This window comes from Rhipicephalus microplus, chromosome 1 (genome assembly GCF_043290135.1).
Source record: "Rhipicephalus microplus isolate Deutch F79 chromosome 1, USDA_Rmic, whole genome shotgun sequence".
NCBI lineage: Eukaryota > Metazoa > Arthropoda > Arachnida > Ixodida > Ixodidae > Rhipicephalus > Rhipicephalus microplus.
This window is the reverse complement of record NC_134700.1, coordinates 280015771-280033806: the sequence shown is the minus strand read 5'-3', so window position 1 is coordinate 280033806 and position 18036 is coordinate 280015771. Positions and strand designations below refer to the sequence as shown.

Here is an 18036-nt window from a genome sequence, read left to right as displayed (position 1 = left end):
GCAAGTAGATGACATGCTTAAACGTGGAGTCTTACAGCCTTCTCAAAGCGCTTGGTCATCACCTGTGGTTCTGGTCAAGAAAAAAGATGGCACCGTACGATTTTGCGTGGACTATCGCCGCTTAAACAATATTACGAAACAAGATGTCTACCCGCTACCACGAATAGACGATGCTCTTGACTGTTTACAAGGTGCCGAGTACTTTACATCTTTGGATCTGCGTTGTGGGTATTGGCAGGTGCCAATGGCTGAATGTGATCGCCCTAAAACAGCCTTTGTAACGCCGGATGGCCTATATGAGTTCAAAGTCATGCCATTTGGGCTCTGCAACGCGCCTGCCACATTTGAGCGCATGATCGACACCATCTTGCGTGCCCACAAGTGTAAAACTTGCTTATGTTACCTGGACGACATCGTAGTCTTTTCATTTGATTTCCCCACACATCTTGCTCGCCTCCACGAGATTCTGACGGGTCTAACTTCTGCAGGCCTACAACTTAACTCCAAGAAGTGCCACTTCGCAGCACGAAAACTAACCATCTTGGGACATGTCATCACAAGAGACGGTGTTCTTCCGGATCCCGATAAGCTTCGAGCTGTCGCTGACTTTCCGTTGCCCACATCACTGAAAGCCCTAAGAATTTTCGTCGCTCTCTGCTCCTACTTTCGTCGCTTCGTGCGCAACTTCGCGTCCATCATCGCACCTCTCACGAGTCTGCTTTCTAACAGCAAAGGCATATCTGCATGGTCACCTGCATGTGACGACGCATTTCGCCAGCTGCGCTGCCTGCTGACCTCACCACCTATTCTTCGTCACTTCTACCCTGCTGCGGCCACAGAAATTCACACCGATGCAAGTGGCATCGGTCTTGGTGCAGTTTTGGCACAACGGAAAGGCACCCAAGCTGAATACGTAGTCGCCTATGCAAGTCGCGCTCTCAAGAAGGCTGAATTGAATTACTCCGTGACAGAGAAGGAGTGTTTGGCCATAATCTGGGCGTTGACGAAGTTTCGCCCGTACCTTTACGGCCGTCCTTTCGACGTGGTCACAGACCACCACGCTCTATGTTGGCTGTCCACCTTGAAAGACCCGTCCGGACGCCTGGTGCGTTGGGCACTTCGATTGCAAAAATACGACATCCGTGTCGTATATCGTTCCGGTCGCAAGCATGCGGATGCCGATGCACTTTCGCGATCGCCATTAACACCAGATGTGGCTTCTCTGTCTCCCCCTTTTACCACCTTGTCACCACTCGACACGACTGACATGTTTTCGGAGCAGCGTAAAGACCCATACCTTGCCTTGTTAGTCGACTACCTTACCGATCCGTCTGCTGTCCCTTCCACGAGAGCGCTACGCCGGCAAGCAGCCCACTTTTCCTTACGAGACAACGTTCTGTACCGCCGCAACTACATGCCTGGTGGTCGGAAGTGGCTCTTTGCTGTCCCAACTCATATGCGCTCTGACATCTGCATGAATTTCTATGCAGATCCCCAAAGTGCTCATGCAGGTGTCCTGAAAACCTACGAAAGGCTGCGCCGACGCTATTACTGGCGAGGAATGTATCGCTTTGTGCAGAAATACGTTCAGTCTTGCACCACTTGCCAACAGAACAAGACAGCTCCGCGGCACCTTACTGGCATGTTACAGCCGCTCCCGTGCCCGGCTCGCCCATTCGACCGCGTGGGTATAGACCTCTATGGCCCCCTCCCATATAGTAGCTCTGGAAACCGGTGGATTATTGTCGGAGTCGATCATCTGACACGCTACGCTGAGACTGCAGCTCTACCGGCAGCGACCGCCCACGAAGTTGCACTCTTCATTCTCCGCAGCTTCATTCTACGCCATGGTGCTCCGCGGGAATTACTCAGTGATAGGGGTCGAGTGTTCCTGTCGGAGGTCATCCAAGCTATCCTCGCTGAATGCAACATTATCCACCGAAAATCTACCGCATACCATCCACAGACAAATGGTCTTACTGAGCGGTTGAACCGCACACTTGGCGACATGCTGAGGATGTACACCTCCTCCGACCACGCTAACTGGGACGCTGTATTGCCCTTTGTTACCTTCGCTTATAACACCGCGACGCAAGCGACTACCGGTTTTCCCCGTTCTTTCTATTGTACGGCCACGAACCTTCCCACCCACTCGACACTATACTACCGTATCGCCCTGATGCATCTGAGTGCTCCCCGCTTTCGGAAGTCGCCAGATACGCTGAAGACTGCCGTCAGTTGGCTCGGTCTCTGACAAGTGAGGCTCAAGGTCTACAAAAGACTCGACACGACAACGCTCACCGCATAGCTCCTACATTTCGTGCTGGCTCCCTTGTGTGGCTTTGGGTGCCCCCGCACGTTCCTGGCCTGTCTTCTAAACTTCTGGCCCGGTACCATGGTCCCTACCGTGTCATTGACGCGACCTCCCCGGTGAATTACGTCATCGAGCCATTAACACAATCACCAGATCTGCGCCGTCGAGGACGCGAGACCGTACACGTCGACCGTCTCAAGCCCTACTACGACCCCCTCATTGTGCCTACTCCCCGAGTCGCCAGGATGGCTACCCTTCACCCCGGGGGTATTGTAGTGGAGCATACGCACCAACGCGTATGCGCCTTCGGAAGACAACGAAAAGCCCGTGCTCTGATTGCGCGAGAACCTATGCCGCCTTTGCCAGACTTGCTGTTCGCCCATTTTCCGTCACGACCTCGTTGCGACTCCTCTGTTCGAATAAACATCATCGCATAGTTAACAACCTTACCTTTCGTTCGGCTCCTTTCTATGATTACAAAGAATAGTTTGTGCTAACAACAGTACTGTAATCATATACAAAGCCGTCAAGACAAAGATACAAAGATAGTGCAAGAAAACCTGAGAGCACGTGCATCCTCACGCATGACACATATATCTAAGAACAGGCACATTTTAGGATAATAAACTCAGAAATTATCTAAATGATTGGATTAGTGATAGAGTAGACGTTGTCTCGTTTCTTTTTCTTGCCATTTTCGAACGCAAACGCAAGCAACCTTTTCGAAAACACGAGAAACGAAAAAAAAAAACTAAGTTCTGCGGGAAAGCGACTACATCAATCTTACTCTTCGCCCGAAACTTAATACAAGCTTCTTGGAACGACTTCACCAAGTGTCCAGTGATTTTGTTTAGGACTCCAACGGCTAAACTTAATCAATGAGCAGTTCAACACAAAGTAAGTGTTTTTCAAGATGGGCATTGGTCGCATTGTACTGGCAAAGAAAAAAAAGTATTGAAAAAAAACGCATTAGCTGAGTGACAATCTTCCAAGCTTAGCGCTGTGTTGGCCTTGAAAATTATTTTAAAAAAAGGTAAATCAAAGTCTAGCGTCCCTTTCACGCGATTATTTGACAAAACATGCCAAACTTTTATCTAATTATGCTTCTTCTAAACGACCTCCCACTTGTGAACTACGTACAACTCGTAAGAATCAACACAAAAAGCCTGTTATACGCATCTTTGTCTCTTTTCAGCAACGCAGCAATCCAATGGACCTCGACATCATTTGGGAACTCACGCTTCAAACGCTCTGCTCAAAGAAGGTGAGCATAAAAATATCTCTCTCGTGTGTATCTTGTTATTTTTCCGTCTAATTATTTAGGCAAAAGCTTTAGATGCTTCATCAAACGCAAAAAGGGACCGTCGGCGGTGTCAAAATGAACGGCGAAAAAAAATCATGTGGTGCCGCTACCATGTAACGTCATCACATTATGACGTACAACATGACGTCACATGCATCAAACTCCTTACATAATGACATTACTTCATGACGTGAAACATGTGACGTCATGTGATGACTTAATATTTCTAAAATAATTATGCCATTATCATGTCGTCACTGTAGCGCCACGTCACGTGACGTCACGTTATGACACCGTCGCATGACATTGTCGTTCGCTCAAAGTGGACCGATCCCTGAGGCACGTGAGGTGCACAAGGCTTTAATGTCTCCGATCCCGGATGCAGCGCTAAACCACGCTAGCTGCAGAAAATTTACGAGGGCGGGGGAATCGGTACAACTGACTGAGAATAAAAGGAATAAAAAGAAGACAGCTTTCGACTTCGATTCACATAAGGCGAATGCATAAGGAACCTCGTGATTTTTTCGATAGCGTCCTTTTGGTACGAGCTTTTTGACCTTGATATGAGGCATAGTTAACAATAGAAATAAAAAGTCCAGAGAAAGACGCAAGTTAGGAATGGGGGGGGGGGTTAAAGTAACGAAAAATTCTAGAAGAGAGAATGCCGCTGGAGCATATGTATCGACAAAGGCAGTTGCATTCGTCAAGGCGGAAACCTTGACGAAAGCAACTCTTTTTGCGAAAAAGTTGACTCTGGTGGTACTACCTGCTAAATAAATGCTTCTTGTACTTCTCTATAGAAGGTACAACTCACTGTTCAAGTTGAAAATGACACCGAAACGACGACATTAGTCCATCAACCGTAGCTAAGAAAATTATTCTTAGAGTTCTAATTGAGATTGGTCTTCAAAATTCAAAAATCAAGAGACAAGTAAAAGCTAGTATTTGTATTTTTCGTGCGTCGTGGAAGAGTACTGCTGTTTAAATATATATACATATATATATATATATATATATATATATATATATTGTAACGACGAGAAATAAGACACAACGCCTTTGCTGCAGGCCGGCTGTTCTTATTCTGCTTCGTCTTCCTCCTCTTCCTCCCTAGCATGCGAGTCTGTGCCAGAGAGAGTTCCAGTTTCGGTTTTCGTCATTACACTCGGCCATGACTGCTAGCATTGTCGTTGGGCCAAACGACAATGTTCTGGTAGGTAAGGCTAGCTGCAGCAGTTGACAGTGCTTCAGGTGGGCGAGGTTGGCTACATCGTCGTGGTCGGTCTCGACCACGCTGGAAGTTTGTCGAAATTGGCTCCGGCGGCCGACACTGGCTATGTCGTCTGGGTCGTTCACCGTGTCGTGATGGAGACTGGGTCCTGTGCGCGCGCGGAGCTGGCGGTAAAGTTTTTGGTGGGTGGGCTTGACTTTGTCGCCGTGGTCGAACTCGTCCATGATGCAACGTTTCCTGACAACTCGTAGAATGCAGTTCAGGTGGACGGCCCTGACTGTTCCGGCAAGGTCGCAGAGTAACCTGGAAACGCTGGTGTTTGTCCCACCGTCGCTGGTGGACTGAACTGCAGCGGGATGCCCTGCGAGGCAGCCATGATGACGTTTGGGCCATTTCTTGAAATGAGATGGGACGCAGCTCATGGTTGGGCATAAATACCACAGCAGAACTCCCAGACGTAGTCGAGCCGGTGGCTTCTGGCGAACTGTCATGTGCAAACATCGTATGCTGGGAGGAAACAGCAGGAGGGCTGGTCCTCGGCAAGTTCTCGATGGCAGTGGCCTCAGCGTAGCTAGGTATCTGGGCTTTCTCGAAGGAAACGTTCCTTGGTAGCCGAGTGTCTGCGTGGCTGAGCATGATCGTGGTCTGGTAGGGTTCAGTTGTGTCTAATACAATAGGATTGAGTGCCTCGATGTCCTCAGACGACGAGCGCGAGGGCCGTATCTCCGGACGAAGGTCTGGTGGCGGTATTTTCAGGTCGAATACCGATGCAGAGTCCGGGACCTGTAGTGTAGGATTCCAGCCACTTCGGTCAGGGTCAGCAGCAGGGAACTCCTGGCAGCATTCCGTTGACGAGCTGCAACGAACGATTGCAGCCTCGAGGCGGGGCGCTGCCTGGGCTCCATCCTCGGCCTCGGGAAAGATCGAGCTGGACTTGCTGGAGTCACAGGAAATCCGTCCGAAAGCGGCAATCAGGGCTGCACTCCATTCTGCCCAGGACTGCTGCCTGACGCCTTCGTACCTGTGCCATGCTGCGGCAGCATCCCGCAGGCGATCTATGGCCATGTCCCACTTGTGCTCTTCAGTCGTTCCGAGAGCGTTGACGGTTGCCACCCATTCCTCGGCGTCGTCCTGGAAGCCGCGAAATTCCGGTAGCGCGAAGGAAATCGGCGATGGCGGGACGGCGGGCAGAACTCCGAAATGTGCCCCCGCCAAGCAGTTCACTTGCTCCGATACCTCCGCGAGAGAACGCCGGAGATTGCGACGGTTCTCGGGCGAGCTTACCTCGAAGTTTTGTGCGGCGGCCGCAGCCAACATGGCATTGAGTGCGCACAATGTTGGCAAGATGGCAGGACATAGCTTGGAACTCGACGCTATGAGGGCGTTGGTCGTGACACGGAGTTGCGCGATGGTATGCTGCAGCTCCGCTGCGCTGTCGTGTGATCCGCACGAAAAGCCAAGGCCCGCCTCTGCGGAGGATACAGTGACTGCGGTATTCGAGGTGGTACAATTCCTGACCAAGGACGCGTGGACGGCGTCCCTTGGAAATCCAGCTGTGGTCGGATTCGTGGACATGGGTTCCAGGGCGCTGGAAGCGTCAACGACGTTCCCAGGCAAGCGGAACCCGTGTGATGAGTTGTGACCTGGTACTGTGGCGTAGATGAAGCGGTGTTGCGCCGCCGGGTAGGCCTCGACGCCGTACACGGTGGGTGCTTGAAGCGCCGACAGGTTGCCAGGTATGGAGGAGGCATGTACGCCATCCCTAGGTGAGAGAGGCCCGTGCGCATGGTTGCCGTGACGTGTCGCGTCCCTGGGCAAGTTTCCCGAAACCACAACGGAGGCCTGGACGCCATCCGTCGGTGCTGGGATCGATGCTGGCCGCGACGGACGCCTTGCGGGTTCCATCAGCGAAGAAGCGTGACGGCGTTCCTTATCGTGAATTGGTACCGGGAACGGGTGCTGGAGCCGCCGAGGAGGCCTTGACGCCGTCCCAAGCGACGCTTACCGCGGCTACACGTCGGCGGGTATCCTGGGTGACGAAGCCGGGACGTAAGACGTCTTCTTCGTCGACTGCGCCATTGTAACGACGAGAAATAAGACACAACGCCTTTGCTGCAGGCCGGCTGTTCTTATTCTGCTTCGTCTTCCTCCTCTTCCTCCCTAGCATGCGAGTCTGTGCCAGAGAGAGTTCCAGTTTCGGTTTTCGTCATTACAATATATATATATATATAAGGGAAAGAAGTGTATACCTAAGGGCTCGTTTTTCCGTGTTTTACCACAATATTAATGAGATCTAACAGACAGTAATGCCAAGGAATGTACAGGGGAAGTTATTAGAACCAATGGAATGTAAATAAGAAGAAAGAAGAAAGAAAAGTGGATGAAAAAATTACCAGCCGTGAGCAGGAATCGAACCTACGATCTTCGAATAACGCGTTCGATGCTCTATCCACTGAGCTATCACAGCGGCCCTCCCTCCATCCACTTTTTTGGGTTTATATGTGAATTTAGAAGTAGGAGTGACAGTCAGCGCCATCTATAAGCCAAAGAACGAGTGTGAAAACACTCTTATTCGCATGTTTGGCGTCACGTAGCACGTGAACTTATTATGAGCGGGCAGCTGATTAATTGTCCCTCTTATACAACCTAAACGCACCAAGTCTGCCAGTACGAGACCCTCGTTCAATGAAATAAGGGAAAGAAGTGTATACCTAAGGGCTCGTTTTTCCGTGTTTTAACACAATATTAATGAGATCTAACAGACAGTAATGCCAAGGAATGTACAGGGGAAGTTATTAGAACCAATGGAATGTAAATAAGAAGAAAGAAGAAAGAAAAGTGGATGAAAAAATTACCAGCCGTGAGCAGGAATCGAACCTACGATCTTCGAATAACGCGTTCGATGCTCTATCCACTGAGCTATCACAGCGGCCCTCCCTCCATCCACTTTTTTGGGTTTATATGTGAATTTAGAAGTAGGAGTGACAGTCAGCGCCATCTATAAGCCAAAGAACGAGTGTGAAAACACTCTTATTCGCATGTTTGGCGTCACGTAGCACGTGAACTTATTATGAGCGGGCAGCTGATTAATTGTCCCTTCCATTCCATTGGTTCTAATAACTTCCCCTGTACATTCCTTGGCATTACTGTCTGTTAGATCTCATTAATATTGTGTTAAAACACGGAAAAACGAGCCCTTAGGTATACACTTCTTTCCCTTATTTCATTGAACGAGGGTCTCGTACTGGCAGACTTGGTGCGTTTAGGTTGTATAAGAGGGACAATTAATCAGCTGCCCGCTCATAATAAGTTCACGTGCTAAGTGACGCCAAACATGCGAATAAGAGTGTTTTCACACTCGTTCTTTGGCTTATAGATGGCGCTGACTGTCACTCCTACTTCTAAATTCACATATAAACCCAAAAAAGTGGATGGAGGGAGGGCCGCTGTGATAGCTCAGTGGATAGAGCATCGAACGCGTTATTCGAAGATCGTAGGTTCGATTCCTGCTCACGGCTGGTAATTTTTTCATCCACTTTTCTTTCTTCTTTCTTCTTATTTACATTCCATTGGTTCTAATAACTTCCCCTGTACATTCCTTGGCATTACTGTCTGTTAGATCTCATTAATATTGTGTTAAAACACGGAAAAACGAGCCCTTAGGTATACACTTCTTTCCCTTATTTCATTGAACGAGGGTCTCGTACTGGCAGACTTGGTGCGTTTAGGTTGTATAAGAGGGACAATTAATCAGCTGCCCGCTCATAATAAGTTCACGTGCTACGTGACGCCAAACATGCGAATAAGAGTGTTTTCACACTCGTTCTTTGGCTTATAGATGGCGCTGACTGTCACTCCTACTTCTAAATTCACATATAAACCCAAAAAAGTGGATGGAGGGAGGGCCGCTGTGATAGCTCAGTGGATAGAGCATCGAACGCGTTATTCGAAGATCGTAGGTTCGATTCCTGCTCACGGCTGGTAATTTTTTCATCCACTTTTCTTTCTTCTTTCTTCTTATTTACATTCCATTGGTTCTAATAACTTCCCCTGTACATTCCTTGGCATTACTGTCTGTTAGATCTCATTATTATTGTGTTAAAACACGGAAAAACGAGCCCTTAGGTATACACTTCTTTCCCTTATTTCATTGAACGAGGGTCTCGTACTGGCAGACTTGGTGCGTTTAGGTTGTATAAGAGGGACAATTAATCAGCTGCCCGCTCATAATAAGTTCACGTGCTATGTGACGCCAAACATGCGAATAAGAGTGTTTTCACACTCGTTCTTTGGCTTATAGATGGCGCTGACTGTCACTCCTACTTCTAAATTCACATATAAACCCAAAAAAGTGGATGGAGGGAGGGCCGCTGTGATAGCTCAGTGGATAGAGCATCGAACGCGTTATTCGAAGATCGTAGGTTCGATTCCTGCTCACGGCTGGTAATTTTTTCATCCACTTTTCTTTCTTCTTTCTTCTTATTTACATTCCATTGGTTCTAATAACTTCCCCTGTACATTCCTTGGCATTACTGTCTGTTAGATCTCATTAATATTGTGTTAAAACACGGAAAAACGAGCCCTTAGGTATACACTTCTTTCCCTTATTTCATTGAACGAAGGTCTCGTACTGGCAGACTTGGTGCGTTTAGGTTGTATAAGAGGGACAATTAATCAGCTGCCCGCTCATAATAAGTTCACGTGCTACGTGACGCCAAACATGCGAATAAGAGTGTTTTCACACTCGTTCTTTGGCTTATAGATGGCGCTGACTGTCACTCCTACTTCTAAATTCACATATAAACCCAAAAAAGTGGATGGAGGGAGGGCCGCTGTGATAGCTCAGTGGATAGAGCATCGAACGCGTTATTCGAAGATCGTAGGTTCGATTCCTGCTCACGGCTGGTAATTTTTTCATCCACTTTTCTTTCTTCTTTCTTCTTATTTACATTCCATTGGTTCTAATAACTTCCCCTGTACATTCCTTGGCATTACTGTCTGTTAGATCTCATTAATATTGTGTTAAAACACGGAAAAACGAGCCCTTAGGTATACACTTCTTTCCCTTATTTCATTGAACGAGGGTCTCGTACTGGCAGACTTGGTGCGTTTAGGTTGTATAAGAGGGACAATTAATCAGCTGCCCGCTCATAATAAGTTCACGTGCTACGTGACGCCAAACATGCGAATAAGAGTGTTTTCACACTCGTTCTTTGGCTTATAGATGGCGCTGACTGTCACTCCTACTTCTAAATTCACATATAAACCCAAAAAAGTGGATGGAGGGAGGGCCGCTGTGATAGCTCAGTGGATAGAGCATCGAACGCGTTATTCGAAGATCGTAGGTTCGATTCCTGCTCACGGCTGGTAATTTTTTCATCCACTTTTCTTTCTTCTTTCTTCTTATTTACATTCCATTGGTTCTAATAACTTCCCCTGTACATTCCTTGGCATTACTGTCTGTTAGATCTCATTATTATTGTGTTAAAACACGGAAAAACGAGCCCTTAGGTATACACTTCTTTCCCTTATTTCATTGAACGAGGGTCTCGTACTGGCAGACTTGGTGCGTTTAGGTTGTATAAGAGGGACAATTAATCAGCTGCCCGCTCATAATAAGTTCACGTGCTACGTGACGCCAAACATGCGAATAAGAGTGTTTTCACACTCGTTCTTTGGCTTATAGATGGCGCTGACTGTCACTCCTACTTCTAAATTCACATATAAACCCAAAAAAGTGGATGGAGGGAGGGCCGCTGCGATAGCTCAGTGGATAGAGCATCGAACGCGTTATTCGAAGATCGTAGGTTCGATTCCTGCTCACGGCTGGTAATTTTTTCATCCACTTTTCTTTCTTCTTTCTTCTTATTTACATTCCATTGGTTCTAATAACTTCCCCTGTACATTCCTTGGCATTACTGTCTGTTAGATCTCATTATATATATATATATATATATATATATATATATATATATATATATATATATATATATATATATATATATATATATATATATATATATATAAGGGAAAGAAGTGTATACCTAAGGGCTCGTTTTTCCGTGTTTTAACACAATATTATTGAGATCTAACAGACAGTAATTCCAAGGAATGTACAGGGGAAGGTATTAGAACCAATGGAATGTAAATAAAAAGAAAGAAAACTGGATGAAAAAATAACCAGCCGGTTATTTTTTCATCCACTTTTCTTTCTTCTTATTTACATTCCATTGGTTCTAATACCTTCCCCTGTACATTCCTTGGCATTACTGTCTGTTAGATCTCATATATATATATATATATATATATATATATATATATATATATATATATATATATATATATATATATATATATATATATATAAGGAAAGAAGTGTATACATAAGGACTCGTGTTTTCGTGTTTTTACACATTATTGATCAGATCTAATAAACAATAATGCCAAGGAAAGTATAGGGGAAGATATCAGACCGAATTGTAATGTAACTATGAAGAAAAAAAAGTGAGTGAAAAGATAACTTGCCGTGGGCAGGATCCGAAGCTGCGACCTTCGAATGACGCGTTCGATGCTCTATCACTGAGCTACCACGACAGCTATCCCCCCAGCCACTTTATTGGGTTTATATGTAAATTAAACGTGGAAGTGTCAGTCAGCGCCACCAGTAGCCATGGCGGCAAGTGTGGCACACTCTTTTGAGCCTGTCTGGCGTGACCAATACTCCCTCGTATACAACCTAAAGGCCCTAAGTCTAAGTCTGCCAGTACGAGTATATATATATATATATATATATATATATATATATATATATATATATATATATATATATATATATATATATATATATATATATATATATGTTTTGAGTTGTGCGCATATCCGTTGACGCATACAATATCAGGCTCATAATGACCTCGGAAAGTGTTCTCACGTACGCATGCCGAATGAGAGAGATAATAAGGTTGAGTGAAATAGAGGAAGATTAACCGGATGAAAATTTCTGGTTCATGCCGAGTGAATCCATAACAGAATAAGCTGAATGAATGAGTCAGCGTCAGGCCAATAAAATAATTGTTCCTCAGTGCCAAAGATTCAATAAACTGAGTTCAAAAAGAAGAGCTGTTTCAGCTTTACACGGCTGAAACAACAATTTGCCAATGAGACTAAACAAATATGTAGCGGAAAAAATTTTGTATACTTTAAACACTGCACACACTAACCAGAACGTCATAAACAAGAAAGGACAGGCGGAGGTCTAAGAACAATAGTATGCGCTGCACGAAACGTAAGGTCCCCGAAAGGATTGTTTTGTTACTCTTTTCAACTTTTCTGTTCAGCCAAACATTATAATCGTTGCCTCAATAACGTCCGTATCACACTTGGCATAGCCGCGAGTGCATAGCTATAATGTCACGACATGGCGTACAAATAGTAAGAGTAGTTTATGAGTTATAACTTCAAAAATTTTCTTAGGGCGCCGAGGAGAGTATTCTACTGAAGAAGAAGGCACTCAAGGGTACCCTCCTCCAAACTTTAATCAGGACTACGAGAGATCCGGTAAGTTCCTTGCAATCTATTTGGTTTTTGTTCGCTTTTCTTTCCCTGCCGTCTAAAGGTATTAGTGACGGCTGAGCGCTATAATATCCCTGATACATCTAAATGCCGACCCGAAATTAAGTTTTTTTTTCTAATATTGCCCGACGAAGTGTGTCTTGCACTCGTCGGCACTCGAATACACTGACTCACGAGCTCTCATTTCCTAATGTACCTACTTCGAAATATTCGACCAACCTTCTTTTTATTGGAGGAAGAAAATAAATATGAGGAACAAACAGACTGTGTGCCACGTTAGAATATCACTGTCCCACCGAGCACGCCAGGTAAGGTTTTCTTTTTTTAACTCGAAAAGTGCATGGACATAGCGATCAACGTCACGTGACAGTTATTTAAATGTAGAGGCGTGTATCTGCTAATAAACAGTGTTTTTATTGACAAATCCGAAGCCCGTTTTTAGCTTACCCGTTTAACGCAGGAAAACACCCCGCCGCAGTTGTCTAGTAGTTACGGCACTCGACTGCTGATCCGCACGACGAATCTCGGGCAGCGGCGGACGCGTTTTCGGTCGAGGCGGAAATACCTGAGGCCCGTGTGCTTAAATTTAGGTGCACGTTTAAGAAGCCCCGGTGATAGAAAATTCCGGAGCCCTCCACTACGCTGTTTCTCATAATCATGGCGTGGTTCCCGGACGTTAAACTTCACCAATTTTATTATTATTATTATTATTATTATTATTATTATTATTATTATTATTATTATTATTATTATTATTATTATTATTATTATTATTATTATTAGGTAAACAGGTGCGTTTAGAGCAGTTAACAACCACGACAAATTCGTGACCGAAATAGCAATTTTTCCATCTTCTTTTTTTCTGCGTGTTTTGTCTGCTTACGAAAGCTCGGGTGACGCGTGCTACATTCGGGCCCCGTCCTTCGACGCGGCCGTCATTCGTACGGCGTAATACATACGTGTTTTATGAAGCCGCGACGACCGAAGCAACGCCTTACGGCTCATGTGTATACGTTCCGTTACTCCCCGCACAATGCGCCACCGTGACCGAGCTATAATATAAGTCTTGCTCGAGGGCGCATTTACATGCGACCGAGCGACGTGTCGTCTCCCTCCCCTCCTCCTCCTCCCTTCGGAACAAATGGCCTCGCCCGCGTGTTCGTACGAGACTCGGCCCTCGCGTCGCCACTCGTCGTATACTATACAGTCGTCTTATACGGGCATCGCTCGGGCCGACATTGCAATTTGTGCGAATGGGCGACCATCGCGCACCCGTTGTGGCCATCCTTTCGTGCGCTCATTTACGGCTGCTCGTATAAAAGGAGAGGCCCTTTACCGCCGCCCCTGTTGCGCATACGCTCGTCTTCTGTGCTTGAGGCGAAAGCCCGGTCTGCTTTTTTCCTTTCTTTATACTCATCGTTATTGACTGTGTGGCGCAGGAGTGATCGGCCGTACATTTATGGGAATAGCGAGAGAGAGAGAGAGAGAGAGAAAGGGAGAGAGATAGAGAGAGAGAGAGAGAGAGAGAGAGAGATAGAGAGAGAGAGAGAGAGAGAGAGAGAGAGAGTCGGTACAGACACGAAGGCGTCACCACGCACGAGAGCTGTCGAAGTCCGCGAGTTCGGTCACCGCCGCTGCGTCCTCAAGGCGTCGCGTTTCTGTTGAACGCCTCCGTCGTCGTAATTTTCGTGTTCGTTCTTCTACGTAGTTTATAAGTTATTGTAATTTTTTAAATTTTTATATTCAGTGGCGGTCTGCACCACCTCGTATATTTTCATCCACTTTGATGGAATCGATGGCTGTGGTGTTCTACAGCTGAGTTGCGAAGTTGCCGGCTTCGTCGCCGGCCTCTTCCTGGCGCTGAACAGTAAAAAAGAAAAAAATGGCGATGCAACACAAGTACACTCGTGCACAGGAATTACGCGCGCACGTTAATAATTACACACAGTCAGAGTTTGTTCGAAAGCCCTAAACATCCACAGCACTACTCTGTTATTATTATACATCGCGTTTGTCCAGGGGTGCGCGAAATTTCGTTTACTTCACTGTTTGCCGCGAGTGGCCTTGTGATGGCTATTTGACGTGTCTGAGAAATCGTTGAAACACGAATGTCGTTGGAGCAAATGTTTCGGCATTAGACTTGCCTCTGTCAGGGCAGCAACCACATATTTTAGCCGCGTTATGTAGGCCTATAGTTCACTCTGCCCGGAACTCTCTTTTCGAATATGTTTTCTGAAGTGATATGCGTGATACGTGTTTTTCTTATCATGATGTGATGTGCACTTGTTTTAGTGAGTCGGTCGTATGATATCCTACATAGGTCATATTTTCATCTCTCTCTCTGTGTATCATATATTTGGTATGCGTCCACTGCTTCTTGAGTTGCCCACTAACTATAATGCCCTCGTGGAGCTGCAGGCACTTGTACAAATAAATAAAACAATAGATGTACCCCAGAGGTCTCTCCATGCCAAGAAAAGTCTGCACAGAAATGTGCGGGGCAACAGTCGTCATTCAACCACGTGTGTAATTCATGGCGCTATACTATGCTGAACTACAGGAGTTTCGAGGGCTTGTAATATCGAAGTGTAAGCGTCTCTAGCACATAGCATAGTGATGGTGCCGCGCAACCATTAACGGCAATTCGATACATGAACAAAAAGTACCGTTTGAGAAGATGAAACCTTGAACTCTGCAACGACGCCTCATTTAAGAATAAAACGTCAATGAATAATATGGAGATAATTGACGCCTTAGCGTTTCATTATTACCATGCTATTTAAGTAATAATGATGTGTCAATAGGGCTACACCTTACTCAACCTGCTCCTACGTGGACGACTGGGGAACAAGACCCTATCATGCTGGTTCCAGTACAAAGTATACTTGATCTTGCTAGCGCAGGGTATTTCTATTCACGATTTTCTTAATTTGTTATTGAAATAATAAATGAATGAAATAGTTGTCATCATTACTTGGCAACGGCTACTCTTTTCCCTTGGTTGTTACAATATAAAGAAAACAAGAAACAAATATATTTTATGCTTGGTTGAGTGGGTGCAAATATTATAGCGATAATAATTCTCATGATGGTTTCTCAGTTACTTTTTTTTCTAATGGTACAACGTCGCATTGATTGTTCCGATCACGTAGATGAAAGATGTGCATGATCTTTTGATGTCAGCAACTTTACGACTTGTGTTTTGTTTGTTTTTTCTCTCTTCCTACAGCGGACAAAGACAGCGCGCGACCATCGTCAGGTCACAACTCGGTCCCGCAAAGCCGTGCCACGTCTTCCGCAGTTGTCCTCCTGGTCGCAGTTTGCACCTTGCTGCTTCGCGCTCATGGCGTCTGATCACCGCTTTCAACGACTACCGCCTGCAATCAAGAACCACGCGTGTATTGCTTCCAGGCGCTGCGCGTAGCCAATGTGAACAACAACAACAAAAAAAAATTGAACGATGGAACGCGTCGCAAGGAAGAGTCGCTTCTTTCTGTTCATTCGCACCCGCCATCAGCTTGGCTCGAGCTCAAAATGAGGAAGACAAAAAAAAACCAAATTCAGAAAATGACCGGAACTATCACCGTTAGACGTGCGACCTCTTTGCGAAAGAACTGATGGACGCTCAGTGCATGTTGACAACGGTACTTTCGGTGCTCCTCGCATCTCAACAAGTGTCGTCGCGGGAGGACTCTGCAACCAACCGAGTTGTGAAAAGGCTCCTGCGCCAAAACAAAAATGAAGAGGACGACAAGTACGGTCGGTCTGCTCGAGTAACGTGCCGGTACACCTGTGCCGCCTACAAACCCGACTTCTCTTCCTTCTACTACTCCTCAAATATTCCTTCTCACTCCCTTCCTCTGCAGTGTAAACAAGTGTAAACGACGTGCCAACTGATGCCGACTCAAAGGAAAAGAACAAAGCATGTTGTAACTGAGTAGTTTTTGTTTGTTTTTTTGTGAAATGGCGAACGCTTTGGTAGAACTGCACCGCTGTTTAGCTAGTTATGCTGGAGAGTGTAAACACGAGAGCTGCTGTTGTAGCTGCCTTAGTTTCGAGCTAAAGGATAAAAAAAATCGCGGATATCACACGCACTTAAAAAGAAGTCCGAACTAAATGGTTCGTTTATTATACATGCGTTTATCTATTATCATATCTTTATAATACGACGATGTTATCAAAAGCTAGAAAGATTAACCAAAGCAGCCCAATTTATTTTCTATTACATGTTAGTAATTGGAGATTACACCTAATAATTGCACGTTTTATGAGAATTTATCTGCAGGAGGCTGTACCGTCGAACAAAAAAAATATTGCAACATTATCGCTATTACGCTGCATTCAACGAACTTAGAAGATTATGACGCAGCAATGTCGCACAGTTTTGGCTCCAAATACGCTGTAATCAACATTTCTTGTCTCCTGCTATCCGATCTCGAAATACGCAGTACATGGCCATAATAATCAATAGGCGTAAGACCTACCATTTGTAGGCGTACGGTAATAATCTATAGTACGAACATCGTACGGCAGCAGCTTTCGACTTTCTTTCGTGTGACCGCGTGTTTTTGTTTTTATGAAGGAGGGTAAGAATGGATTTTTGCGCTCTCAAAGCTTTGACAGTGTTTGTCGAAAGATTAAACAGTGTCCTTGGCCAGCCTGAGCATGCGCATGCACATACCTCCTGAAACTGTAATTGTTTCAAAGAGCTGAAAGTATACTGTCTTCTCCGAACTTCGCATCGCCAGGCTTTCCATAGAATCTCAGCTGCAGAGACCAGTGGAATATCTCAGTCGCAGAGAGGCTCTCGCACTTCTGACAAAGACTGTACCTGCTCAGAAAGATGTCGCAGAATCTTCGCTATAAAACTGCTCTGATGGGTTCAGGTTCTTCTTTTCTGAATAGGTATATAGAAGTCACACGAGTTGAATGCGCTATTTTGGTTACGACACATCGCGCAAGCAGTTTTCTTTGTTATTCTGAGAAGGCGCTATCTTCTCAGGTCCTAGTCTTTAAGAGGCTCAATTTTAAACGGGACACTGCAACGCGGTGGTACTTAAAACGCACTAGCAAAAGGCCACATAGAATTTCTGTAGTACGGCAGACGTACAATGCATTTTAGCTTCAGCGAGCCGCCGCTTGTACATGCAGCTGAATTGCATCATTGCAGGCAGTTGTAGACATCTACATCATGCATCATTGATACTATGGTGCAATCTGCTTCTAAACGTGGTCCCAAAGAACCGACTTATCAGCCGGCTCTCTGGAGCTAGATAGCATGAACCTTGTATACAATGCCGAATTTGAAGCCAATGCGCTTGTGTTTAGTTGCAGACAAAACTTTTTATTATTGGTGAACGATAAAAAAAATAACGCTTCTTACTGAGGCAGCCGGTGTTTAGTTTTTGTTCACTCACACAGGTATAAATATATTACGTTCTTTTGTGTTTTTGTACTATCAACAGCGAAAATTTGCAGGGCGCGAAATTTTTGATAAAGCTGAATTTTCCCTTTCTCTGTGAGTGTAATTTATAAATAAGGGTTCCATACTGCACTTAGCATTCCGACCTATACAGCCACCAGTTTCATTACAATCATTAAGCACTGATATAGCAG

At 45.5% G+C, this 18036-nt stretch overlaps 1 protein-coding gene across 1 annotated transcript in view; it reads left to right on the top strand.

Moving 5' to 3' along the window:
• Positions 1 to 16156, top strand: part of LOC119165330 (neurotrimin-like) — a 200448-nt gene extending 184292 nt beyond the window's left edge. Inside the window, exons 8-10 of the mRNA XM_037417513.2 lie at positions 3510 to 3578; positions 12322 to 12405; positions 15650 to 16156. Coding sequence (XP_037273410.2) covers positions 3510 to 3578; positions 12322 to 12405; positions 15650 to 15774 — 278 coding nt within the window. The 3' untranslated portion in view covers positions 15775 to 16156. The remainder of the gene's footprint in view (positions 1 to 3509; positions 3579 to 12321; positions 12406 to 15649) is intronic.
• Positions 16157 to 18036: the final 1880 nt, after the last annotated feature.